Here is a 27,571-nt window from a genome sequence, read left to right on the forward strand (position 1 = left end):
TCTCCTTCGAGCCTGTTCCTTGATGCTTCCAATCTCACTGAGCTAAAGATTTTACATCACACTGAACACCAAAAGCTTAAAGCCTTAGCTATAACAGAGGAGCAAACTCAAACTCCTGACTGTCTGATGTCTAATTCAAATTCAAAATCAATGGTGTTGTGCTTTTTTGGAATACAAATTTGATACCCTAATAGATGGCATGTCCGTTTCACCAAACAGCTGTCTAGAAGAGATACCATAACACTGCTCCAACAAGTCTGCCAAGCCCTTAAGCCTTCAGAAGGCCGACAGCCAGGTTCACTGAGAGGTCTGAGTGGAAAGTCTGTGTGTACACAGACACCGGTGAGATATACTGTATTCATGTCACTGTCACAGATCCTGGCTGCGTTTTTACTCTCCCCTCTAAGAACACTTGGCCACGAATGGCAGCCACTGTCTGTTTCATGTCTGGACGTCATAGTTGTATGTCCCTGTTGGAGTGCAGCATTAGAGCCAGGCCTGCGGGGTAGTAAATAACAGATGAGCTTCACTCTGGCCAGGTCTACATACCACCACTCTAAACAGTTTCTCTGTGAGTTATATCTATTTACTAAAAGCTCCTTGCCTTTGTTATGCATATACTGTAGTATAAGGCAGGGTGTTAGTCAATAGGCTATACTACTTGATAGTGATTGATTGTGTAAAGCGGCAGCTTTTTGTCCTCAAATTGCTTTCTAATTTGAATTTTTTTTTTTGCACAAGACATTATACCAGCCATTTGTATAATGTATGCTCTGGGAAAAGGTAATGGCACTAATGCTCTCTCATTCCCTATCTTTTGTGCCAGATTTACTGGTTTCCAGCTGTGCATAAAACATAAAAAGGACTGTAGCTGTGAAATGGAAATGGCCAGGTTTACCATTTTATTGCAATGCGAGCCAAATAAGTAGGGGAAATGTTTTCTTCTTAAATGACTTCTGTATAAGCTGAGGATTTACTGTTTTTTCATGTAATAAATACGTAATCAAGACAGTGATTCAAATGAAACCTTTATTAAACAAACTGAACATGATTAAACCACTTTAAGAATCATTTTCTAATGACTATAAATGCCAAGACAAGGAAACCAAAGTTATGAGCTGATTATCTTGTCCACCATGCATTATGCCTTCCTTCACTTACTTGCTGGTTTTGTTTTGTTTAAGCTTAAAATAATTTGGTCACATTTGACAAGCAGGCTGCGAAAACTATGTTTGTATGGGAAGTAGTTTGCCTGCTTAATCTACAACACAAATTCAAGATATAATTGAAATATACACAAGTAGGACCAATGCCACCTTTTAAACATTTGATTTCCCTTTTTAAAGCACAATTTTGTATATGGATTCAAGGAATTGTTGACATCTTGTAGAGTGCTTATTTGCTTTCTGTAAAATAGTTAGCGTAAAAGATGATAGGCTTCATTTTCAGACTCTGATTTTGGTCTCCAGCAACACTTGAGGGAATATCTGGCTCTTTAGCTGCTAAATGATTTGTTAACCAGCTATTCTCCATCTGTATCAAAAGATAAAGTACTTCTGTCAGTTATAGTATTATAGTGTAGTGTAGTATAGTGTAAGCAAAAAGTAAAATATACAGTATTTTTCTTCTGGGAGGAGAATTAAAAGCAGTATGTGGAATTACTCAAGTAACTTTTAGGTAGTTGTACCTAACATGAGTAAATGTACCTTGTAGTACATAATACCACATGAAAGTGGCACCAATGTTTGTATTCTTCACCAGAAGGTTAATAAGCATAGGCTATTTCCCCAAAACATCACACAGATCCACAGAGCCTTTCAGGGAGCAACGCCTTTTTCTGTAATTAACTATGCAACACTAAAATAAACAATATTCTTATTTTTGGACATTATACTGTAGCTATACATTTAAAACAACAGTGATCATTTCTGTATAGTAGCATTGACAAAATAAATAAACCTCATAATGTACAGTTAATATTACACTTATCAATACTATTTTTCTATCAAAAATGTTTCACAAATGTTTTATTTCTGCTAGGTCATATTTGGTCAGGAAGTAAAACAAATACAGGTAGAAACGTAAAAGGAGAATCTCTCAAGCATGACAAAATTCCAGTATTATGTAATGCAGTGACAGAGGAAACATAGGCGATAATACGACATTTCATTGCAGTGAATAATTCACATACTGATATTAAGCACACTGAAATGTTTGTTTTGTATGTTTTGTGGTGAAACCTGCTCACATCAGAGATTTTACAACCATGTAAGAGTGACTTTAATTTGAATATAAATGTCCTGTTTTTACAGTGAGGAGCCGAACAGACCGAAAGTGTGTCCAGACTTCTCTTCTTGAAGGCACACAAGAAAACTTGTCTGTGACTCAAACGACATACAACATAGGCTGTAACATATCATTTCCCTCCACAACGAAATAAAGCTTCAACACCTTGAAAAACAAAAACTGAATAGCACTTACTACTTACCAAAAGAGTAAAGTTTCAGCAAGACCAAAATTACACCTGAAAATAGCTTGCATTTCTTCACAATTCAAAGCAGTACATAATGCATGAAATTGTTTGAGTGAAATTGTCCTTGGGGTTTGCTTTTGCAGACTAAGAGCAGCACTCAGACACTGATATGCAAATGAAAACCTCACAACCTGTTACAATAACAAGCCTTGTCATTGACTGCACTCACGTGTGTTTTATTTCACTTAATGACTCGGTTTGCAAGAACACACCATCGCTGAAAAATATTTATGTTTTGATTTTAATATACATATGAAGGAGAAGTGTGTAACCTGAAGTATGCACAGCCATCTGTAACTTTAAAGAGGGATTTCATGGCTTTCTTGCAATGATGAAGAGGTGGGGTCATCATCTGTATGTGCTTGTTCAGCATTTTAAAAATACTTCCCTGCCCACCAATGTTTATTTGGATGACTTTTGTCCTACCGCAGCATACAGCTAGCTCACCGAGGCCGCCAAGAAGCAGGACATGCAACTCATGCAAGTCCCACATTTTACAGGCTTTCATACAAACCTCTGATGTATGGGGTGTGCCTGAGAGAGCAAACACTTTCTTTGCACTGAAACGATGAGCAGACACACAGCTAAAGGTGGCCCTTCCTCCCCTGTCTTCGTCTCAAACATACAACATCCTCTCTCCTCTCTCCTCCCTCGTCACTGATTTACATCCTCATTCACCGTGAGCTTGACCTTCTATGGTGACAACATTCACACTTTTTTCACTTCGCAGAATCCCGCCCTGTTTTAAATTCACAGAAGCACAGCAAGCACTGAGATATCTGACTAACACTTAATTTATTTACCCTTTTAGGCTTAGGCATTTCATTGTGTTTTATTGCAGGGGAGGCATCTTCTAAGCTCAAGAAAGTGGCTTATTTTAGATGTACTGCTAGGTTTTCACCAGAAAAACTCTTAATTTTTCCTCTGTTCAAACCTATGTTGATTATATTGCTAAGATTTAAATGAGCATTGATTCTTATGGTGCGTACACACCGGACGCGTTTTGATTTTTGGACGTGTCGCGATTACATACGTAAAGTCAATGTAAAGACGCGGAGAGGCGCGAATTCGCTCCGCATGAAGCGGATGCCGCGGCGTGAATGAGGCGACTGAAGGGGGCCGCATCAATCAGTATCAGTGTGTTGTTAGTTCGGCATTATTATTAAATGGTCAAATATGTTCATTTTGATGTAGTTGGTATCTACCATAGTATTTGAATGACGCGGGTACACAACTGACAGCCGCGGTGAAACTCGAACGATGTGAATATTTGCGTCCGGTGTGAACGCACCATAACTCTTAAATAACACTTTATACATTCTGACAAGCAGTTGGGGAGCAGCTAGTGAAACCACATATTAATCTTATTCTTTCTTCTGCTGGTTTGGACAATTTGACTACCTTTTGAGTAGTGATGCAATCACCAGCAGAATGAAGCGTTAGTCTGCAGGAAGTAGGGCAGATGCCTCTTCAGATAACTCTTTCTTTTCAGCAAATCACACAAAGCACAGATTCACTCGACATGAGTAGGCCATGGCCCTATCTGCAGATCCTGCAGTTGCACATAGTTTTTTTCACTGCTTGATGAGTTTCATAGCTGGGTCCTTACTAAGACCTCAGTGGTGTGAGCTTTCCAAATATGTGCATTTGACAGATAAAATGTTTCAAAGGTGGATTTTGGTGGAGTCCTGCTGTAGAGTACCTGAGCCAATTGCACACCTAAAGAAACGGGGCATTCACTTGTGCTGCATCTGTCATCTTTACAAAGTCTGACATGGCTTAACCAACCTCTTGAACCTGACAATGTGACTCGTAGTCTTACACAAGTCTACGTGCTCCGGTAGGTCTTGATGATATCTTTGATTGTCCTCCTGCAGATGGGGCAGCATGCGTTGGCCATCTTCTTGAGTTTGAGGCCACAGGCGTAGCAGAGACACATGTGTCCGCAGGCGTAGAGGACTGTGTCCACCACGTTCTCGTAGCAAATGGTGCATTCGTCGCTCCAAGAGCCCGAGCATGATGGGAAGGTGGGGGACTCTGGGTGGCTGGAAAATGGAGAGCTTGGGGTTGTACCTGTGGTGACGAGACGACAATTAGAGATGAGTGAGTGACTTAGAAAGACAACAGAACAAAGAAATTGAGGCAGGTTTCCAAGTGGTGTAGTTGCATTGCTACAATCCAATTATTCTCTTGTATGCAAAGTATCTGAAAATAATTGTTGGAGGAGGGATGCTGATACTAAGTTTCCGGTGGCAACCTCTACAAAATGTCCGATCAGAACACAAAGGGGGAAAACGGCATCCAGAGAAATGTTATCGAGTCGTCATTTATTGAGTCTTCACACCCACAACACAGAGTACTGAAGTGATTGTAATTGCTGATATAGATAGGTGGGTAAGGTCTGTAAAGTGTGGTTCATTAGATGCACGCACACCATCCAAGTAAAAGAAATAGGTGACTTAAACAATGAGAGCTACAACTATATAGGGCCAAGTGATAGGTGGCCAATTAACTGCCGGACCAAATCACACTGAACAATACAAGGAATAAACAGATTTGAAAACAAACAGATGGGCTTTTGTACAGTATCTTTTTGTTAACGCTTTTGTTACCATGCCCACTTTTGTCTGCTAATGATGCTCCTTCTGTCGCTATTATCTGCCAGGAGTTTTCCTGCCATGCTGTCTGCAGTTTGGGACAGCAGTGATGTCGGGGATCACTGCTTCACATCACGGAGGTAAATATTTGCTTTATGTGGTTCGATGCGTATTGTGTGTTGATGTCTTGGCACTGTACAGTCAGTATTTGCGTGCTGACGGCTGTTTTATTATTCTCCCACATGTCTGCATTTTTATCAATTTCATAAACAAAAACACGAACATCTGCTTAGCAAATACCCATAGGGAGAAAAGAGAGAGAACAAAGACAAATAGTGAAACTGGAACTATTGGACAAACCTGTGGAGGAGGAAAAGGCCGTGTAGTAGCTCGAGTTGAGGCTTGAATTGAGTTTGATGTTCAATTGTGTGTTGAGGTTTGGTTCGGAGTTGCCGCTGCTGAGTATTGTGGGGTTGTTGGGTGTACAGGATGGGGAGCTCGGGACTGAAGGGCCTCGAAGGTCTGGGTGTGGAGATGAGCCTGAAGTTACAAAAGAGACATCTGGTTCACAATAACAAAAACTTTGATATATATATATAATACAAGAATCAGAATTCCTATATTTGTCCTGCAAAAATATTGAAGTGGTTGGTAATGTTTACAGATTGTAAATAAATTGGATGATCATCTATAAAAAAAGGAAGCTAAATGCAATCATTCCTAACTGGGAATCAAATATTTCCATCATGACACTCCGCTGAGGTGTTAATTAGAAAATGTAGGTGAGAGGATGTCTTGTTTCATCCCTGTTAATGTCTCAGTCTGACACACACATATTATATCTCTTCTATAACCAAGCAGATGACTTGCGAGTGCACAGTGTCTGTGTGTGGGTGTGTGTAAGTGAGTCAAGAGCCTATGAGTTGCTGTAGCCAAGTACCCCCCTTCCTTCCTCCTTCATGAGCCCATGATCCCTCTGGGTAGGGTACAAAAGGCTTTCACAGAATCTGTTGTCTGTCCCGTGTGATCCGTCCCCATCCGCACCCCAATCACCACCGGCTCTGGCATCAGTTCTTTCTATTGGCACTCGTCTGTCCTCACAGACCAGAATACCGACCCTGATTTCAGAGACAGATTCTGATCCAGTATGCCTGGCAGGCGCACAGCATTGTTGTTTATACATTGTCCTTCAAGTGACCATGGCCAATATTGCTAAATCGTCAGGCCAGCCGTTCTCTTGGCACCAGCATTCTTACAGTACATGTCAAATGATCTATTATTGGTAGTTTGCATCCTATCCCACAGTTTGCTTGTCCAAATGTTCATACAATGGCAGTGTGGGGTAGAGAAACGGCTAAAAAAGAACCACAGTTGGTGAGAAATTGTTTGAATAACGAAATACTGTTGGCTCAATGTAAGAAAAAGACACTTTTGTGGTGTGTTGTTTGCAGAAAAATGTATACAGTTTGTTGCATAACTTTAGCTACATGCTCTGATCCATTGCTCTGAACTCATGCCTCTTTCTTTGGACCACTTGAACCACTGTAGTATCAGTTTCAGCCTACGTAAACAAGCTATAGTGACATTTTAGACATGCAATGATCAGCTTGCTGCTATAAGAAAACCGCCGTAACATGTTTGGTTTTAAGTTTAGCGCTGTGAATACTGTGTTTGTTCTGCTTTTTCTGAGACAAGCTTTTTTGAGAAGAATCTATATATTTATTCTTTATTTTATCAATTCTTAGAGGCATATGCCCATACTTTGGCACTTATACTCCCCTCCATTACCTGCTTAGCCTGACTTATGTGGGAGACCAGCTGTTAACAAAAGTCTTGGTGAACTCTAATATGAAGGAATAGATAACCCTCATGTCCATTCATGGCCCTTTCATCAAGCGTACCTTTCATCTACTTTTGTATTATGAATTTACTGCTGGCTGTGTGATCAGGAATGAGTATGTGAATGGCTTTGGCTATGCAGACAGTACAGGAGACTTATTTGTTGTTGAGTATGTGGTGGATTTTAACACTTGCTTATCAAACAAAGTGTTTTTAGCACATCCTGTCAGGCTCTTTGTTTCTTTGTTAATGTCCCAAAGTCTGGTTTTAAACCTGCATTAACAGTTTTATTTTGGTCCGTTGGGGACAGCAGAAAGAAGCTTGTAAACACAACTGACATCCCCGTTTTAGCTAATTTGGCAAACTTGAGAGACGTTATCTAATTATAAAGCAGTTATAGATCTGCGTAAGTACTGAAGTAATCATTTAGTGTTGTGGTTCTTAAATGGATTTAAGTCCAGTATTATAGCTTTGTTTTGTTCTCGACCAACTCCTGGAGGAAATATCACTCCCGGCATGTCAATAACTGTGTTTGTGTGTCGTACAGTTTTAGAGCTTTATTACTGATAATGGCTACCTGATAGAGCCTAAATGATGCCATGAGAAAAATATGTGGTTACAAAAGAAGTGCCAAACCCAAGCAATGAGTCAAATTCGCCACTTCAAACCGAAGGAAGCTTTAGAGCAGGAGATAGATCTCTGTATGTTTGGACTAAGAGTAATCCCTTTTGAAGCACACACAGTTGTATGAGTCATTAATATAAAAATCTTGATTGTAGCAGCTTTCGGATTACTGCTGAGCACTTACGTAAACCCACAGCAGTTAGACCTGTAGTGAGAATATGACTACTGAAGGTCATAATCGATTCAAAAGTCTCACATGAAATTAAAAAGATAACACGGACACAATGACCACGTGAAAGCAACAGTCTCCCATCTGTTCTATTTCGGCGGCTTGACGACACCCAGCCATGACAAACTGTCAATTGCCTCAGCGGCTAGATGTTTCCATGGCAACACATGGTATGTGGCTCCAGAGAGTGGGTGCTCAGAGACATCACAAATGCACTCCCCACAGCTGGAGTGGGTAATGACACGAACAGCGCTAATACCCCAAAGAATCAGTACGGAGGATGAGCAGTGGGCGCTAGGGGTAAGGAAATGCACATGTGAAGAAGGAAAAGATGATTGGAGGACCAGTGTTATGGGGAACGAGCTGTGGGTGGAATACCCAGAATCTCAAACCTCCATGCAATTACATTTTAATAATACATATGGAGGGCATCATAAGGAGCTATCACGGGCCTCCTGCTGATACATAATGCTGGCTGCTGGGAGCCCACGCAAGACAGAAATAACCTCCTCAGCCCTGGTCCGACTGACAACATGAAAGAGAGGAGAGCAGAAACTGTAATGAATAATAGGACAGAAACGTTGCCTCTTAATTATATATACATTTCCTGTGAAAAGAAGGCTAACCGGCGGGACTCATTTTCAATGTAGCCAGAAGACATTGCAGGCCAAAATATTGTTTTCAAAGAATTATGAAGAATCTGCGGTGACTGTAAACAAATCAAAAGCACTCACATTGTTGCTTGCTGCACTCTGCAGTGTTTCAAATTCACACAATAAGACACTGCATCCAAGCATGCTTGAGCTCCATCTTATGAAACATTGAGAATTACAGTCCTTAAAGTGCAGGACTCTTAAAAACCAAGCGAGTCATACTAAATATTTCAAACTTAGACTGGATTTGCACAAAATCTGTTTTTTTTACCTCTTCGATGGAGATTAGTGGTGTGTGTTTCCTAAAAAAAAAACACTACATGAAAAAACTCCTGAACATTAAGACAATAAACTTATGACTACATTTTCACTTGGAATCACATCAGCCTTTGATTCAAACCCGATAACTATTGCTATGTAGGAACATCCAAGGAGCAAGAACCTCAAAACCAAGCATCACTGTGTGGAATATGCTGGAGTCGCATGGCAATTACAGAAATTTGGAGGACACATTGTTAATATTCATATCCAAACTGTGAGGGGGGAGAATGTAAATGCCAGACAGATGTATGAGTTGATAAGGAGCAACCCAGATAGGAAACTAGGGGAAAACTATTTCATGACTCGGCTGAGTGGAAATTCACTCTCAAAAGGTCATTCAGGGATCCCAGAAAAACTGGAAAAAGTGGTAAGTACAAAAATGACATTGTGTAAAGAACTACGTAACATTTTACATTTCTTTTCACCTTGATTGGATTTCATATTTAAACCTTTCTAAAACTAATGCTCATAAAAAAGCTCTCCTTTGTTCTTTTCTCCTGGGTCGAATCTGTCATCTATTCATCGTTTATATATTACTAAAGTCTAAGGAAATCATATATAATTTGCAAATTGTTTGGCTTTTTTTAGCTTGGAGTTATGGGTTTCCTTTGACAGTCCAATAACATGGGAAACATCACTGACTCTGATTGGAGACAAGAAGGAATGTGAAACTTAGCTATTTTGAGTGCTAGTCTTTTTTTGTAAAAAGGAAAAGGTGTTTTAGGCAGTTAATATAAAATAAAATAAAATCGGTGTGAGCGTACCTAAAATCCTGAGTTGTGTGATGGTGCCGTGCAGACCGTAGAACATCCAGAGTGGTCTGGAGTTATCCACACACAGCTGCATCCCCGCACTGACACCGTTATGGCTCATCATGACCTCCCCTTCTGCGTTCACCACAAAGCCCAAGATATCTCCACTGTGGAGCGGCACCACCACCCGACCCATGGCCCAGAACTCCTTGCGGTCAACCAGGGACTCTGGGTTTGATGGGAGGTCACTTTGCCTCAGGGTGGCTGGGTCACAGGATGTCACACCGTAAGAGAGAGACCCAGGCCGGGCCACACCTGCCTTCACCTTCACAAACACCGTTTCTGAGCAGCTCATCGGCCGACTGGTGAACACCAGGGTCCTCTCGTCACCACGGTGATCCAGCTTCGCCACCGTGTGCTTATCCAGCACAGTGACATGGACGCCATGCACCGAGTGGAAGTGCAGATCGGTGTCCAAGTGGCTGGGCAATAGCGAGCACTGCTGCAAGTTTTGAGAGTTTTGGGGCACATGGCAGGAGGCGGAGCTTAAGCGATGTAGCCGTTCCTCTTCCTCATCATCTTCTTCCAGATGTGTGTCTTGCTGCTGTAGGCTTAGGTCACACAGGCTGATGGAAAGGCGAGGGTCATCGCTGTTTCGCTGAATGTATGCCCGGTGGGCGGCAGCAAAAGAGCGAGGACGCAGGCAATCCAGAGGGACCATCTCGCTGTCTGTGAAAAAAAAAAAAATCCCACACAGGAATGTTACATAATCAGTTGTTTGTGATGTTTTAAAGAGAAATTCAATCCGAACCAACTCACAATGTCTGAGGCTAATACAAGCTCTCAATTTTGTTGTCTCCAAGTGAGCACAGAACCAAGTATTATTTACGTACCCACTTAGTATTCTGCATATCCCAAGTACAACACTGGTCTGTTTTACATTCACTGTGCGCTGTTCATTCATTATACCTGTCACTGCAAACAAATGGTGCCTTCCGGCTTCTCTGCTTTATAATGTATTCATTCAAATGCACTCTCGATACTAAGGCCCGAGAATATGAACAAATACGTCAGCCTTCACATACTTAGAAACATATCAGGACTCTAAGTGGGAGCATACTGTAGCTGCAGGCAATAGGCTACATCCCAGTAAAAGAGATGTAACGGCTTTATGTAACGTTGAAGGATAAGCGATGCACATGAAGCCACTGAAAGACAATAAAGCTCAGCTTTGTTTGAGCCTCTCACTCTCTTTAGCTCGGAGTCCTGTAAGAATGAGCAACATTTTCTTTCTTATCTTATTTTTCTCATTCTAATTTTCACATTCAAAGTCTGAGGTGTGAAAATGCAGACATAATTAGAAGTGATTAAATCCAAAAATGTATAATAATGCCAGTTTACCTTTCAAGGACCAAAAATGCATGAATAGTATACAGCGGGCAACAAATAGCTGTAATGAGCTGCCAAGACTCCTCGCTGTTTACATAACAAACTGTCTTTGCAGTAGATTCTTAATGTACTGTTCTAACTCTGTACACTGTTGACATTTTAAGTTGTGTCTGGATGCTAAAAGCAGACTCTTTCCGATCATTGAAAGGGAAAGGCATTCTAAAAACTGTATCATATATCTCTCTCAGAAATAGACCTTCCTATTCTAATTCAGCTCGCTGTAAACTAGAAGCCACATGGGAGCATCAGTGCAGAACTAAAGGAGCGTAACTTTCCATGCACACGGTCAGTACAAACGGATCTGCATCGTGGCACGCTTGGGGGCATGCTGCCAAATTTAACACAGGCTAAAATTAGCCTGATTGGACATTTGAGGGGAGCGAGGAGGGATAGACCAAGCAATGAATGACATGATGGCTAAGTTGTGTGGCTCTCAGCCTCAATCTGCTTTGGGTTTCCCCTATGGGAAGTGGATTCAGCAGGAGAGTGCAACAGAGCAGGAAAGGATGAAAAAGGGGTGGGGTGGAGGCTTAAGAGAAAAGGGCATACCTCACCAGCTCCTCTTTATCACACAAAGACAGCACATCTCCGGCCAGCCACTGATAAACTGCTTGAACTTAATTACTTCCTCAGTCAAGAGTGTCCACAACCAAGCATGAAGCTCTTATTATTAGCAGCCTTATCGTCTTCAAGGCAGAGTTAGCCGACTTTGGGAAGCAAGAGATAATTTCTATTCTTGCTATTACGGCTTCCAGTGGTTCACAGTTTAAGTGGTGCAGCAGTCGAAACACGTTGTGAGAAGAATCTTAATCTCAATTTTCTACCTACAGTATGCAGGAAAACAAGATGCACAAAAGATCCTAGCGGAACAATGAGAATGTAAAGATATGAGCCAAATAAATATGTACGTACTCTTTCTTGGTTTAGTCTCAAAGAATTACATTTGACACATAAAACAACTAACAATTGCTTTTTTTATAAAGACGATAAAATATGTGTATACCACAAATTCACCGCATAGTTGCATGACAAGGTGTAAATAAAGACTCTAACATCAAACACACACATAGCTAGATATCACAACAGGGATAGGGGGTACTTATACCCCAGGGACTATGGAAAACCAAATTATGACATTTGAAATGGAATTCCAAGTTGAGATATTTAAATAATAAATAATCTTCTTGTCGACGGTGTGGAAACATGCTTTATTATTACTCTTGATACAGAGCCAAGTCTTCCTTTCGGACTACTCACTCATTAAAATGTCACTCACACGTGACAGGTGCAGTCTTGGCTTTTGCCCTCTGAATTATGTTATAAAATTAACCACGGGCAGTCACAGGAAATGAATTGCAGCTTAGCTTAATTTATAACATTTGGCAAGGCTCAATAGGTTTTTCAGTAACAGGCAATGAGTATTCAGTAATGACGGATTTTATTCAACTTCAAGTTATAAGGATCAAGACCTTGAAACTTTTGAAGAGCATGGCAAAGTCTGAATAACCTTTTTGAAACAATAACAATACGGACATGATTAAGTGCACGGCTGAAAATGTCCAAGTTAAATTAAGTGGTCCTTGAACAGCTACTCAATCTCATGAGGAATTAAATAGAGGAGCTCATACCAAACTGACACTGTTCTGCAGGGTCAGTGGCTGACCTCTTGGCTTTGGCTTTTATCAAACGTAACTTGCAAAACATTTTAGAGGTATTCCTCGACTCTGTATTAGAACACGCCACACCAAAACACACACCTGCATGAAATCACTCTACCTGTTAAAGATGATCCTATTCAAAGAAGTTGCAACCTTTAGGGACATTTACTCTTACCACAACCTGGACAAACCAGTTTCGAGTTCCTGGAAAGTGAAGGTGATGTTGGCAAAGGAGGCACAGGTACAGGATATAACTGAATAAAATGTCATCCTGTTTCATTGATAACACATGCCAGAATGACAATTAATGAAGCTGTTTGAGGTGCAACACGCCTGACACAAACAGCTTGGCTCCCTTTCATTTTGAAATTCAGAGAGGCCTCCATGAAACAGTACTGCAGTTCTTGATTCAAATCATTCAATTGACTTTTTATGAATGCCTTTTTTAGTCTTGAACAGCTCACATTTAAACAAGTGCAGGATCCTGAATAGAGGAGGAAGGGTTCAGTTGATTCCTTGGCCCGGTGGAACAGGATTAGGAGGCTTTTGGGTGCTTTATTGAATCTGCAACCTCTGCACAAGGTCGTGTGTGTGTGTGTGTCTCTGTGTGTGTCTCTGTGTGTCCTAAGTATGCATGCCTAGGGGGCTATCCAGGGCTCTGTCTAGAATGAGTGAGTGAAGTCATCTGTCATGAGAAAGGAGGCTTCAGGAGGGAGGGGGTTGTGTGTCCGTCCCAAAAAGGAGAGGCAAGGACTTTCCCTTATCAGAGAAAAACAAAAAGAGAAAGGGCTCTGAGGGGAAATCTGTGTTGATGAGCTTTTAAGGAGTGGTATCTCACTCGAGATAATGACACAAATATACAGAGGGTGAAGCGGGAGGGGCTAAAAGGCTAGAGAGCTATACGATATTGATACACCAGAAGAAGCTGCACAGTTTGAGTTTCTGAGATGCCATGTGCAATAGGAGCTACATATGTTGCGTTTTTAAGAGATCAAGCAGAGTCTTTGGTTTAGTGCCAGATATTTCTAAGTTTTGGACTTTGATCGTGGAAAGAAAGGTGACAAATCGCAGCAGTGAAAATGTCACTCAGCACTTTGGGGATGTCACGAGGGCACAGTGTTTCCGAGGACAGTTAAATCCTTGACTGATGTGTCTCTACATGCATAAATCATCATGCACTTCCAAACAGCAGTGCTTTGAATTTTTTTTTCAAAGTGTAAGAGTGTCCATCGATTGTTTCAATCTGATGTCAGACACATTTTTCCAATTATGAATTCATCTCATTGTTACAGTCAAGAATACTGCATAGATGGAAACGTTTGATACCCAAATACACACAGCATACAAAGTACACATTCAAGTTTTAACTGGGACGAGACTCTGGTCATCTGAAAGTGATTAGCTTTCTCTGCGAAGGCTTCCACCCGTACACCCCAGCTCCCAGGATCCAAACCTGACAGGCTCAATTACGATTTCTATTTTGATTTCTCCGCAAATCTGTTCGATTCCATCTGGGTCGATTAAATCCCAGCTGAGCCACAATAGCCTGTCGAGAGGCATTTATTTTGATTCAACAAATCAAATAAATTCCAAGCACTGAGATCATTCGAAACAGAGCTCACATGAATACATAGACCCTGATCCCGATGTGTACATGTTGGCAGATGTTAGGTCAAAGGACATTTTAGTTTATACCAGACCTCTCATTTCATTGTAACCAACTTTCTGACAGAATGACTTTACTTCAGTAAAAACCTGAGGAGGAATAAAGCAATAAGGAGCCTTCGTAGGTTGTGTATTAATCTCTTTATATGAGCATTTGATCAAATGACTGTAAAGTGAAACAGATACTTCTCAACCCTACAGAAGTTTTTAGACCCTTTCAGCTTTTTCAACTTCATCCTAAACCAAGTGCCATGGCAAAGAATATTCAGTTTAACTGAGTCTGTGAATATTTTCTTTTCTTTATTTGCTCAAGCCATTTCTTGGCGCTTTGCTCTTCTCTTGCCTCAGAGGTACCGTTACCATGGTTGCCTTCATCCAACATTTTTCAGTTTCTGATTACAGCCAATGTACTGCTGATTAAGAAAGCCTTTTATTATCTAAGGCAAGGTGAACTGCTATCATCAGTTATTCTAAATGTTTATAATTTTGTAGATACAAATCTTCTTTTTGACGTCTATTTACTTGACCTGGCTTCAATAGCCTTGTTCAACCTCCAGCCTGAAGTCCTGCCACCGCAATCTTTATTTGTTCATGTTGGCGTTTCGATTCATAGCACGCTAGTCTAGAAATACATGTAATAAAGAAGGGAGTGCTGCACTGGAATTTAGGTTATCTAAGTTATCTGCATCCCAATTTCACACCATGTATAAATGCTACACTGTAATCCTTGTAGAGCATTGTTTGGCAGTTAGTATACAAAACAGGTGACTAATGCTCTATAATCAAGTATCTCCATAAGCAGAATATAGTGCTGCGCAGCTGCAGAAGCCAATTGAGGTAAACCTACCATCAGAAATTAGTTACTGGCAACAATCACATTGAGCAAATAGAACATTGAAATTATGCATTGTACATTGTAGGACATAATCAAAACCTTGTGGTCAACTCTCATGCAATCTTGTGTAGCATGAGAGTTGACCTTCTAAGTATGCTCATTATACAGAATTAATGTAGTACTCAATAGTGTATACTCTAGAATTCTTACTTTTAGCACTTAACACTATGTTAATGCTGCCCTTGAGTAGGGACTTTTGATTGGCTGAAAGCCGAGGACCATATTCACAGCTTGAGCCTCAAACATGGTGGGAAAGCTAAAAGGAACGGTGTACCTTCTTAGAAATGGACAGGTTACCACAGCCTTCAACCACAACCATTTCAAGCCTTACAATTTTTACCCAAAAATGGTATCAACATGCGCCTGGTTCTTTTGACCTGAATATAAGTTGCAGGCTTCAGTAATTTCCAAAAGAGGAGAGCTTGAGACAAGGTCCATAGTCTTGCGAAATCTTAATATAACTATAATCAGGTTCAAACAGCCAGTCCCTTTAAAAAAAGATCGCTGTTCTTATGATTTATTCGCGTGATCAGCAAACAGAGAAAACAAGAGAAAAAAAAATTGATTTAAAGAAGCATGATTCATGATTTTAGTCTAATTCTGCCAAAATGATTCAGCTCTAGAGAATTACTCAATGTTTATAAAGTGGAGACACTTACAATGTCTTGTTGGCTGGAAAATTACATTTGACAGATTACTTTGTTTATTGTTTATCATGCTGAATGTCCAATTTATTGTTTTTGGAGGATTTGGCTCTGAGCAGCGGACCTAAAATCAAACTTCAAGTAATTGTACAACATCACTTAGCAGTACTTCAGGGTAAACTATCAGGACAGTTGTGTGTCTTTATTAATCAAAATTACCAAGAGTGTAGCTCTGTTCTCCTACGATGGCCTGTTTTATAAGGACCACACCTTCACAATGTAACACACATGAATAAAGATACAGTTTACACTGAATTTAAAGTTTTACTTATATTTGATGATTAATAACCCACATTTTGTTCCTTATCCGGTCATACTGAACCATTGTTACCTACATTGTCAAAAGGCTGACCGTACACTGTATTTCTGGCCACTTGTGTCAGGTTGCACCTATCTGACCTCTCTATATTTATAACCATTTCTTCCACAAATCAAAACCCTGTAAAACTCCACATAATCTATGATGACAAGTAAAACAATAAGTGAGATCTGTGGCAAGTGAGTGTGAGCTTCAGGCGCATAGAGAGAACACGGGACAAAAATAGACACAAAGAGAGGAAAGTACAACACAATCAGGTTCAACCCAACATGTTTGTGCAGAACAGAGCTTGTCAGCATTCACACACACTAACTTTTTATCTGTTCACAAAACAGGTGTGTCAAAGGTACGGCGATATTTAACTGCCATTTTCAGCATAAAAAAGAAACCTGATGTCACCATGATAACACGTCTACAGCTAAGCTTTCAGCTCTGTGGGAATGTGCTTTGAGCTCATTGAGAACATTTGGTCCTTAATTGTTGAGACATTGCATACAAAACCACATAATGGCCCTTTATGAGAAGACCAGGCATCATAAATGTTCTCTAATACATTTGGTTACAATCAATTTCCATACCCAGTAAATGCTGCAATATTTTCTAATCTGCACCATAGTTTCCCAACACCAAAGCAGTATGGATTGATCCTCTGGAAATCGTGAACAGCTGTACAAAATGTTAGGAAAATCCATGCTACTCTTGTTCAAAAAGACCAACAGAATGACATTCCCATCCAATGAGTGCTCTCACCTACACAGCAAAAAAATCAACATCTATGCAAACTGTATATGCAAAAAAACATCAAATCCTTCTTTCATATCTGCTTCCTTTGTCCCTTGAGGTTGAAACATGAGTGATTTCTCTCAGGATGTAAGCAAGCATGAAAAGCATATAGCACAAGGATTTCCCGACCATGATGCTCTACAGGCCTAATTCATTGAAATGCCATGTACAGACATGATTGATGTCAACACCCTCCTCTTAATCACCTGAGATGTATGCAGCCTCTTGACAGTTGGGCAGACATTTTGGATTCTTTTCTAATGACTAGAGAGACAGGTTGCAGATGATGTTAGCTGACGCCAGCCTCACGGATCACTGCCAGTCTGTCAGTGATTAAGTGACTCATCTACCGCTGGTAAACAAACCCCCAGTAGAGCATCTTGCATCCATCAAAAGATGGCTTTGACTCGCTCCGCTTATCTAACTTGGAAGGAATCCATCATACCTGTACAAAACGCTGGATGCTGTGTGGTCTCTTGGGACTCGTCCCATAAACAAACACATTCTGTTTAAATGCAGCCGTACATGTAAAGCGGGTCCCGTTACTTTTGAATGCAGGTATAGCATTCCCATATGTGGCTCGCCTTAGGGAAATCAAACTGAAAACACTTGCAAGTTATTTGTGACCTGATTCCTGGAACTTCAACAACAAACTTGATAAAACTCAAATGTTGAAAAGTTGACTACATAAAATAAAAAAACCTTTCAGTCTTTCAAACTCAACAAAGTTGCATCTGTAGCCACTTTTCTCATAGTACTGTTCTGAGAAAAAGTAATAGTAAATAGAAACATTTTTGGAAATACAGCTGACAGACTATGCTTAAGAAACAGTTCCTTGAAACAAATACTCTTGAGGAAATCTTTTTTCTGTCCCTTTTAAGGCCGAATGTGTGTAGCACAGGCTGTTTTCTACAAATCCCAAGCAATTCACTTCAGTCCCTATTGATATCTGCGTGAGTAAGACAAGTGTGGTGATGTACGTTTCTTTCTTAAATTGCAGGGACAGCATTGTTGGTCTAAAAAACCCCTGAGGCTCAGTTTGATTACAGCAGATTAATTTAGCTTCCCCTCTTACGCAACTCCATCTCGGCTTTCAAGCTGTCTCACTGATCTCAGGATCACCTTTGACTCCCTGCATGGGTGGCTAGCTACTGAACTGCACTCCCTTGATAAAAGCTTGGAGAGGAAACAACACCACCCTTGAAAAGATCCTCAAACATCAGAATAAGACCTGATGGCAGGAAAGCGGTTTGGCATCACGCCGCATTGACATAAATGAAAATGTGGCGAAGGATAGCAACTTTGATGAATTCCTTAATACGGTGATTCAAGTGTGAAAGATTAAACAGACACAACAGTGTTCGATGCAGATTATCCACCGGATAAAATCAACATCTCTTGATTGCAGCCCCTCTTAAATGGATCTCTTTCATGATATCTCTTTGCTAGGGAATTTTAAAAAAGCATGAAAAAGGGTTTTAACTTTATCATCGGCTCAAAACACATTTTACAGTATTGGACACATAAGGGACCGCAGGGAACATTAGCTGAAGCAGATAATCTTACTAACAAAATATTTAATCAGAACAGCACTGACACATGGTGTGTATAACAGTGTTTTCAGTACACGTTTATACTCGGGTGAACTCTTGTGAAGAAAGTCTCATGTTAATTTGTGCCGATGCGGAAGCACACTTTAATTAATCCATGAAATATTAAAGGCGAGGAAGCTATTCATGGAAAGGATGTGATCAGGTACAGTAATGCTACATGCATCCTAAAATAAGGCGGAATGGTCTTAGTGGACAGCTGGGGAATGAGGCAACATCACAAGAATGGTTCAGCTTAGAGACACAATGGTTTAATGTGTTAAAGAAGTAGATATCTTTTATTTTTCGATTAAACACACCAACAATTTCTTTCTTTTCCTTTATTCTTTTCTTAGTTGGGCCACTAATACCTCCTTTCTGCTAGTAGTTATGGGCTTGAGACCACTTTTTCTGCTACTAGCATAACACACCTGATTGATCTGGGACCAAACTGCTAGTGGTCAAGTTGCATTGTGGGTAATGTAGGAGCCACGTTTTGACATGAAGAAAAATATCCAAACCTTTTTTTTCTTCCAAACTGCCCATCATCAATCCAACAATTTTAAAGGGGTGCAATGCTCAGGGTAAGTCGCTGGATTAGTGTTTTAAAAAGCCCTGTTTACAGCCAAAGAAGATGTTATCCAAACTGAGTAGTACTGACAAACCGATCCCCATGTGTACAATTGGTGGAATGCCCCTCTAACTTAAAGCTCTCAAAGCACAGTATATCACTGACAGCCATCCGTAAGAGTTAAGTCATATGGTTTATCACAACTTATTTTCTGTTATATTTTTTCTGTCTTACACGTTTATCTCAAAAGCCAAATCAAGGTCACCTCTCCGAGCCATTTTTTACACTCCACCGAGCTTATTCACAGCTCCACGCTCCATTTGTCTCCTGTAAAAGAAAACACTGCAGCCGATCTGTAACTCCCACCTGGACAGATTGTGTGATAACAAGACCAGAACAGGTGAAATTTGGCTCAAATTATCAGCTAGTGCAGCATTAATTCCAGACCCAAGTGTAAGCATCATTAAGAATCTAAACGCATTCTTTTGTTGAAGGAAAATCTGCACGTGCCAATCTACAACACCAGACTTTGATGTGTCCGCCCATATTTCAGACACTAAGTGTTTGCTGAACTGCAGCCAACTGCTGAGACAATACTGGGCCTTTGAGATATACCATGCTCTCGAGTGGTGACGCTCTCAGGCTATAGAGGAAAGCTGATAGCCAAGTGATCCTTCAGCTGACTGAGGGCCGAAAGCTTTGCGGTTTAAGCCATCAATGTGGGGATAAAGGTGATCGATGTGGGAAACCAGAGAAGAAACAGTGGGATTTACAGCTGCTGGCCTCATTCACATGCACAAATTACATGAACTACATCTATACATTGCAGGAAATCCTCATTTTATTTGTAGAAATGTACTTATTGTACCATACAATTTGGTGAACAGGCATTGTATTTATACATATTAATCTTTCTTCGGGACAATGGAAATTGAATACAGACTGGGATCCTCAGAGTGAGACATTCCTCTGGTTTGATTGTCTTGGAAAAACACCACAGTCATTTCATAACCTGACATCACCCTTCTCTCTGTCTGTCTTCTTGGGATGGCCAACACACTCCTCTTGTTCTATGGCAAGAGCCGTGTGCTGGTCAGCACCACAAGGCCAGTGAACCCCAGATAGTGGCACTCTGGCGCTGGATACCAAACAGCCCATCACAAGATAGCACGCTTCTCGCTGTCAACCACACCGGGAGAAATGAGGTTAAATGGCACTATCTACACTATATGGGAGCCTCTTCTATTTTTATTAACGGCGTTGACAGCCTCTATTCTTTGGAGAGAGGTAGCACAATTCTTGGAAATGGTTATAAATAAGTACTGAGGCGTCCACAAGAATTCCTATTTATCTATTTTGCATAGTTTTGCACGGTTTAAAAAAATTGGGGACATCTGTTTTTGATGCATGATGTGTTTCATAAATTTATCTCAATCTGCAATCCAAACATACTTCAGATGATTCAGTGCGGTGAAAACTGCTGTTAATGATTGCAGAGGACCTGTTTGCTCTTAATTTCTTTGATGTAATGACCCTTTAAACAGCACGGAGAACTTGTTAGAAGGGATTTCAGACGATTTGAAATTCCCCCTTTAGGGACATTTCTTTGATACTAACAACCGTGGTAACTATACAATCTTCCTAATCTCCCACCATCTTTTTCCACTGAGCTATTTGGTGGATGTGGGAAAAGTGGAGCAGCTGTATGTAACATCACCTTTTATCCACTCACACAGGAAAAACAACATAAAAAGCTGAATGGTTTCCAATGGAGAAGCATTATTGTAACAAGACTCTGTGAGGTCTGTGAGGCTGTACTTTAACATGTTGATGTTCAGTGATATGCTCTTTGCCGTGTTTACCATCTTAGCTAAGATTTTTAGTAATTAAAAAAGTACTGCTGAGGCTAATGGGAATGTTTTGATTTGAAAAGTATTGGACAAATTATAATTCAGAGGATCCTCAAAGTAATTGGGATTTGTCCTCTGGGGACAGTGAATGTCTGAGTCACATTCATGGAAATCCATCTAAGTTGTTGAGATACTTTGGTCTAGGCCAACAATGCTTGCGTTACTATAAATGTCTTGTGCTAAGATCACATTCATAACTCACCTAGCAGCTGGACCCCCCTGGTGAGGCCGTAGACGTCTATGAGAGCCCACAGAGGTTCAGAGACATGTACCCCGCTGAAGAACAGTATTGGGCTAGAGTCGTTGATTCGGTAAAACACCCGGCCTTTCTTGTCTACCCAAAAGGAAATGACGTTTCCCTCATTGGAAAGCTCCTCTGGTAGAGCTTTTGCCCAAAAGCCGCTCTGCGAGACCAAGTCGGGGCAGGCGTACTTCGGCAAGGTGTCTGGATTTATCCTCGATGGGTCTTTAGATGTAAAACCAAGACGCAGAGCACCGCTCCAGCAGCACTGCTTTTTGGTGATCTGAAGAGTACACAGAAATGAAGATGTTTGAAATCACTTTACTAAAACTTTGAATCTTGTAACAGATGTAATTAAGAATGACCATAATCATTGTCATATTTTAGTGGGTTAGCATGCTAATATTTGCTAAACACAACGCGCAGCTGAAGCTAAGAATGATGGTCCTTACTTTTGCAGTATTTGACTAATAAAAATGGTGACCTTGCTGGATGAAACATAGAACAGTAACCAACGTTTTTTTTACGTGGTTAATTAAGGAATCTGACGAGGGATTTTAATTTCTGTTTGTATTTCATGACATTTTAACCAATAGCTGCTAAGATTATCCAGAGACCAATATTACAATCTATAGCACCAAGCCGCTAGCATGGCTGAAAACCAATTTTAAGCAAACTAACACGAGTTAACTTGGTATGTTTATCACCTGCAAACAATTTTTGTCTTATTTTGAACCTCTGTTTACTTGCATTTACTGTGCCAGATAACAGTAATCCTCACATGGCAATGTTTGCCCTGCTCTCTCACTTTCGAGACATAGATGGCCTGATAGGTGAAGTGGAAACTTGTTCTAAGCTGCTGCTGCTTTGGCCCACACAAGAGCAGACAGAGAAAAGAGAGAAAATCAAAACAGGAGAGCAAAGGGAGATGTGCAAAGAGAGGGGGAGGAAAACAAAATCAAAAAGAGGAAATGCAAGGGAGAATGAGAGAGAAAGGACTCTCCATCACAGTCACAATAAGCGTCTTTCTAATTTATAGTCTCTCTCAATATACTCCGCATTCTAATATAACAAAATACACTCTCACTTCTAGAAGTTTACTAGAAATCAGTGCACTGTATTTGTTTTTGTAAAGTTAAATTGATTACAAGAGATGGTGGAAGCCATCTGGATGATTAATGTTGGGCCTGGTGTAATCCACTTGATGGTTTCGGGTTGCAAATGGTGGCAGCGTCGCGTTTAACAAATTATTGGGGGTTATTTAGATATATTTGTGCTTTTTGAAGAGGCTCTGGCATGCGAGTGCATCAATTATGTTTGTTTTGATTAGTCAAAAGGAGGAAGAGTAAGCGATCTCAGTGGAAAACCGTAGCTTTCATGTGGAACATTAAATCAAATTAATTGCTGATATAAAAAAAAAACATGATTTTTTTTTTTGGGTTTTTAGATTTTTTTTAAATGTATTTTTTATTTGTCCCAATAATTGACAATAATGCCCCACTCAGAACCCTATTGCTTTTAATTACATTTAAACATAATTGGAGTAGTTGACCTATTGTAATTCCTATTATGTAATTATGTTACTATTATATGCAACTGGCAAATATTTAGTGTAATTTTTACCTTCAGACGAACTTGCTCATACACAGCGGTTGGTCTGTTGCTGAAGGTGATGGCGTTGCAGAAGCTGGCCTGTCTCTTGACGGTGCGTTGCGATACGTCCATGACAATTTGCGAGCCCTTGGTGCTGGGGTGGAAGAGCAGAGGGAAGGAGGACAAACTTCCACACGTCTGGATGGGCAGGCAGCGTTTGGGCTTGTGGTGGCATCGGTGAGATGTGGCGGGAAATGGCCCGTTTAGAGAATCTACATTATGTGGAGAAAGAAAAGTGGTTGCTCAGTGTGGTCCACAGGTGGGGAGCAGAAAATACATGACTGAATAAATTCTTCTTGGGGCACGATTTACAGTAAAACACCCAGGTTTTAGATTAGATTCGAATATTAGATTACACAGTCTGCACCACCGCAGGCTTCACTCTGAATATAATATACCCGCATCGTGAAGTAGACTCCAGGTTGTGACCTGCTGTCACATGTCATTTCCTCTCACATATCTCACTTGCTCCTGTTATATCAAATTAAGTGAGTAAAACTAATCTAATTTCAGTTTCTCAAGGTAACAGTGCAACAACAGCTAAATGAACGAACATTGTGCAAAGTAAATTACATGCAAATATGTCTTTGATGCAAGGACAGAATTGCTTTCTTGGTTATGTAATTGAGGAGAACAAAGGAGCTTTGAGACGTTCACACAAAAAGCTCCAGTTGGTCATTTGCAGTAATCTCAAAAACTTTTGTTGTTGTTTCTTATTCTTGCCATATTTTAAACTGGTTTGACAGTTCATGTCTCACCGTGCTGTAACACATTTATAATCAGTAGAAAGGAGGAAATGAGGGATACTGAAAAAAAAAGCTAATGATTAGCTAACATTTAAGGTGCTCTAACAACATCTATAGCAGTTGAATTAGATCCACAGAAAGCAAGTTTAGACTCTCTCAGGGTGTGAGCTATATGTTCAGCTGTTGATACACAGACACTATATATTTGGTTCTCTTAAAATAGAGTCAAGTACACACTACCCTCCCTATCAGAGTGAAAATAAAATGAAAACCCTGCTGCTAAGTGAGATTAAATGACATGTATTGTGTTTTGCAGGTCACATAAGAGCAAGAGGAGAACATCTGACTCATAATATGCAGCAGAGTTTTCTAATTTTCTTCCCGTGTGAACATACATAAATCATCACTTCTCCCACTAACCTAATAATAGAGCAAAACAGGTTTTTCAAATTTCATCTGTCTTTTTGGGTTTTAGACTGATAAAGAGTTTGCTCATCATGAGCCTGATAGTAGACTTTCTCCCCTTTCATTAGGACCTACTCCCACCCTTTTTGCCTTTCCACTGTTCTCTTCAAAGCATAACTCCAAGGTCACTGTGGCCTTTCTCTCATAGACATGGGATTCTCATCAAATGTAAGGCACGATTATTCAGAGACATCACGATTGGATACAGTTTTCTGTATCTTTAGTTCTCTCTTCATTGACATTTAAAGTACGATAAAATCCAGCCAATGTGCCAAAACTGGAAGCCAAATAAATAATTCTGTCCTAATTAACACTTCTTCCTTGAGAACTGCTTGTATTTTCACACCTACATTTGGAAGACTGTGTAGGAGCTGCTTGTGTTGGTCCGTGAGAAGAGTGGACTATATTAGCCACTGCTGAAAGACAGCTATTCTTGCTTTCCTTTGAGTGACCTTGGAGGGTCAAAGCTTCATAATGTACCCTGGAGACAAATCAATCAACACAGTCAGGATTGGCAACGATTAATCATGTGACTTCTGGGACCATTTCTGGTGTAACTTCTCTATTGTTCAGATTTCAGGGCAGAGATTAAGATTTCCGGGATGTTCAAACTTTTTTTGAGTTTAAACTAGAAGGAGTCTTTCCCTTTTCACCACAATCAGAGAGGCTATGCCAAGTGTTCTGGGCTCAGTACAGTATATTTGTTAAGCTTTTGTCGCAGCAGAACAATGTCGAATTGTGCTCTGTGCACAACAGTGGTCTTAAATGAAGTCACAACAAATCCGTTAACCATATTGCATCCATGATGTCATGTCAGACATGATGTCTTCGGGAAAAACAAACAGGAGTGTAATGTGCTCTGTGAAGGACCAGGCCTAAGAATGAATAGAGTATTTCCTGTTAGGTCTGAAAACAGGAGCAACACCTCAAAGGTCTCATGGTTTACCATTTGAGAAGGAATCCAATTCCTTCTTTCAATTTGACATTAATATAATTTCTACTGTGGGGAATTGAATTCTCTAGTCTGTTTTCTATTTTCACATCCCAGGCATCTTTAAATGGGTTTCAGAGCACACAGAGGACTATAAAAACTATGACGACGGTTGAATGAGTAAATAAATGGATAAATAAAAATACCACTTTTGATTTACTGTAAATGACAGCTGGTTAGAGCCAAAAGTGCTGATGATACAGTGGCTGTTGAAGTGTGTTTAAAAAAGTCATGCAACCTGACGGAGACTTCAGAGTAAACAGTGACCAGAGCCCTGTCATGATAAAAGAGAGGTGCCATGACGAATGTTAGATGAGCAGCTTAAGGAAGGATAATGTAACTTAATACACCATCGCACACAATGTGACTGACTCACTGTCATTAATTGGAAAGGACAAACAGAGCATAGACAAAGAGTGGCCCTGGTCATTGTCACCTGGTCTCTTACGCTCTTACTGTGTTTTTTCCCCAGACTCTGTCTCACTAAGAAGCCCACAGAGGCCTTATTACAGTGTGACGTTAGTGTGGATATCGGTGGCCCTCTCGCACAAGACAAGCGCTCACTGGCAGCACCCTAAAGGGCCAAAGGGTACTTATATGTGTTTAGCCTTTGCAAGTATGTCATAGCATGTGTGTTTAAGTAAAAGGTAAACACGTGTTTTTATACATGGGGACATTTTTAACATCCTCCAATAAGTTTGACTTGCTGTCCATCCTGTTACTTTTACATTGATGTTCATTTTTCATAGTGACATGTTTTGAATGATACCCTTAAATAGAAAAGATGTTGGCCTGATAGTCTCTCCAGTTTGCTGTGTCTTTTGCAGGCAATATTGTGTTTTATTAAAAATAAAAATATTATTAGATTTGGATCCTCAAGGAGGAAGTCATCTGTTACCAATTTACAAGAGATTATTTATATTGTTACCCAATAGAGACTTGAAGCAGACCACTTTATCTTCCAGGTAAAGTTTACACAATACATGAAAGACTGTACTACCAATAGGGCAAACTAAACTAACTATTCTCGTCGTTAATGTTGAGAAAGCTGAAATAAATGTACTGTAGATCGTCATAATGCCAAGTCTAAGGTAAAGTTTTATAATGATTATTTTCCTTGTTTTTTCAAACAAACATTTCTGAATTAATTTAAATCCACAGCCACATAAACCACAGTAAAGCAGCAAATCCTCACATTTAAGCATATGGAACCAGAGAACTATTTGCACATGTGTTGAAACAACTGATTTATAAAGTGTTCCATACATTTACTGGCTGTCCCTTACTATAATAAATGACTGACTTGTTTTTGCAGCTCAGAGTCGACTTCTTCTCTTCAGACATTATTTTAATCGTGGAAACTTAAGTAGGAAAAACAGCCATATTAAGGCAACACACACTTTAAAATAATTTTTACGTTTTAAACTTATTTAGTGTTCCCCTCACATTGCATAATTATTTATGTTTGATCATGCATGTTGTGAGTATGTATTACAATCAGAAAGCCAATGAATACAACTTTACATTACGATGGTCTCTGTAAAAAATAACTCAACATCTAAATTGTTTATTGTATTAACTAGTCAGTTAGAAAGCTTCTGCAAGTAATGTAAATGTAAACCAGAAAGGGAAATTTGGTAAATAAGAGTGCTAAATGCACCTGTTAAACAGACATAAATAAATGATCAATTGATCACCACATAAGTTGAACAATACAGTTATCAAAAATGTTTGCGGATGTGGATATTCAGCCTGTGAGTGTATCACTTTCAAACAAACAAGCCAGGTGAGAAAAGTTATGTGCCAACTACTTTCAGTTTATCCTGGGGGACTTCTTTTTATTATATATGACTGTAAACAAGCTTCAGGTGCAGAACAGGAATAACAAGAACCTTTATTAAATGATGAAGACGTTTTTCAAAAAACATAATTTACTGATCCCCCTTATTCAAAGCCGGTCGTGACTTGCAAAAGGTGATAAAACTTGGCTACTTTCACTTCTCATTTATTTTAGGCATCCGCCTACAATTCTCATGCACAGACTCGAGGCTGCACAAGCACGGTTCCGACTCGATTACATCGTCTCCTCTCATAATAATCACCTGATGTATTAGTTCTAGTTATTTAATATACCAGATGTGCTTACCGTAGAAGGTATTCCTTGTGATCTGACCTCCCATGGCTGCATGCAAGGTGCGTTCACCTCCGCTCTCAGTACCGGCTGTGTCCGCGATATTAACATTCAGCTGCGCGTCTTCAGTGGTGACATTATACGGAAACGATGCCGTTCACAAAAAAAAAAAAGTCCCGACAATGATTCAGCTGCAGGTTGTGTCTGTCCTAAGCTTCATCGACATGAAGCAGCAGGCAGCAGATCCAGTGCG

General features: G+C 40.1%; 1 protein-coding gene across 1 annotated transcript; it reads right to left on the minus strand.

Moving 5' to 3' along the window:
• Positions 1-1,015: 1,015 nt before the first annotated feature.
• Positions 1,016-27,571, minus strand: neurl1ab (neuralized E3 ubiquitin protein ligase 1Ab). The gene is made up of 6 exons (XM_063875001.1): positions 27,334-27,571; positions 22,956-23,197; positions 21,294-21,615; positions 9,561-10,277; positions 5,491-5,670; positions 1,016-4,606 (listed from the first exon to the last, which is right to left on the minus strand). The coding sequence occupies exons 1-6, from the start codon at positions 27,365-27,367 to the stop codon at positions 4,362-4,364; spliced, it is 1,740 nt and encodes a 579-aa protein (XP_063731071.1). The 5' UTR covers positions 27,368-27,571; the 3' UTR covers positions 1,016-4,361.

This window comes from Eleginops maclovinus, chromosome 22 (assembly GCF_036324505.1).
Source record: "Eleginops maclovinus isolate JMC-PN-2008 ecotype Puerto Natales chromosome 22, JC_Emac_rtc_rv5, whole genome shotgun sequence".
NCBI lineage: Eukaryota > Metazoa > Chordata > Actinopteri > Perciformes > Eleginopidae > Eleginops > Eleginops maclovinus.

Excerpts from the sequence above, each read along its gene's own strand:
- neurl1ab (XM_063875001.1), bottom strand. The coding sequence starts at position 27,367 with ATGGGAGGTCAGATCACAAGGAATACCTTCTACG. Across the intron at positions 23,198-27,333 it reads CACAAGGAATACCTTCTACG|ATTCTCTAAACGGGCCATTT; the intron begins GTAAGCACATCT and ends CACATAATGTAG. Across the intron at positions 21,616-22,955 it reads ATGAGCAAGTTCGTCTGAAG|ATCACCAAAAAGCAGTGCTG; the intron begins GTAAAAATTACA and ends TGTACTCTTCAG.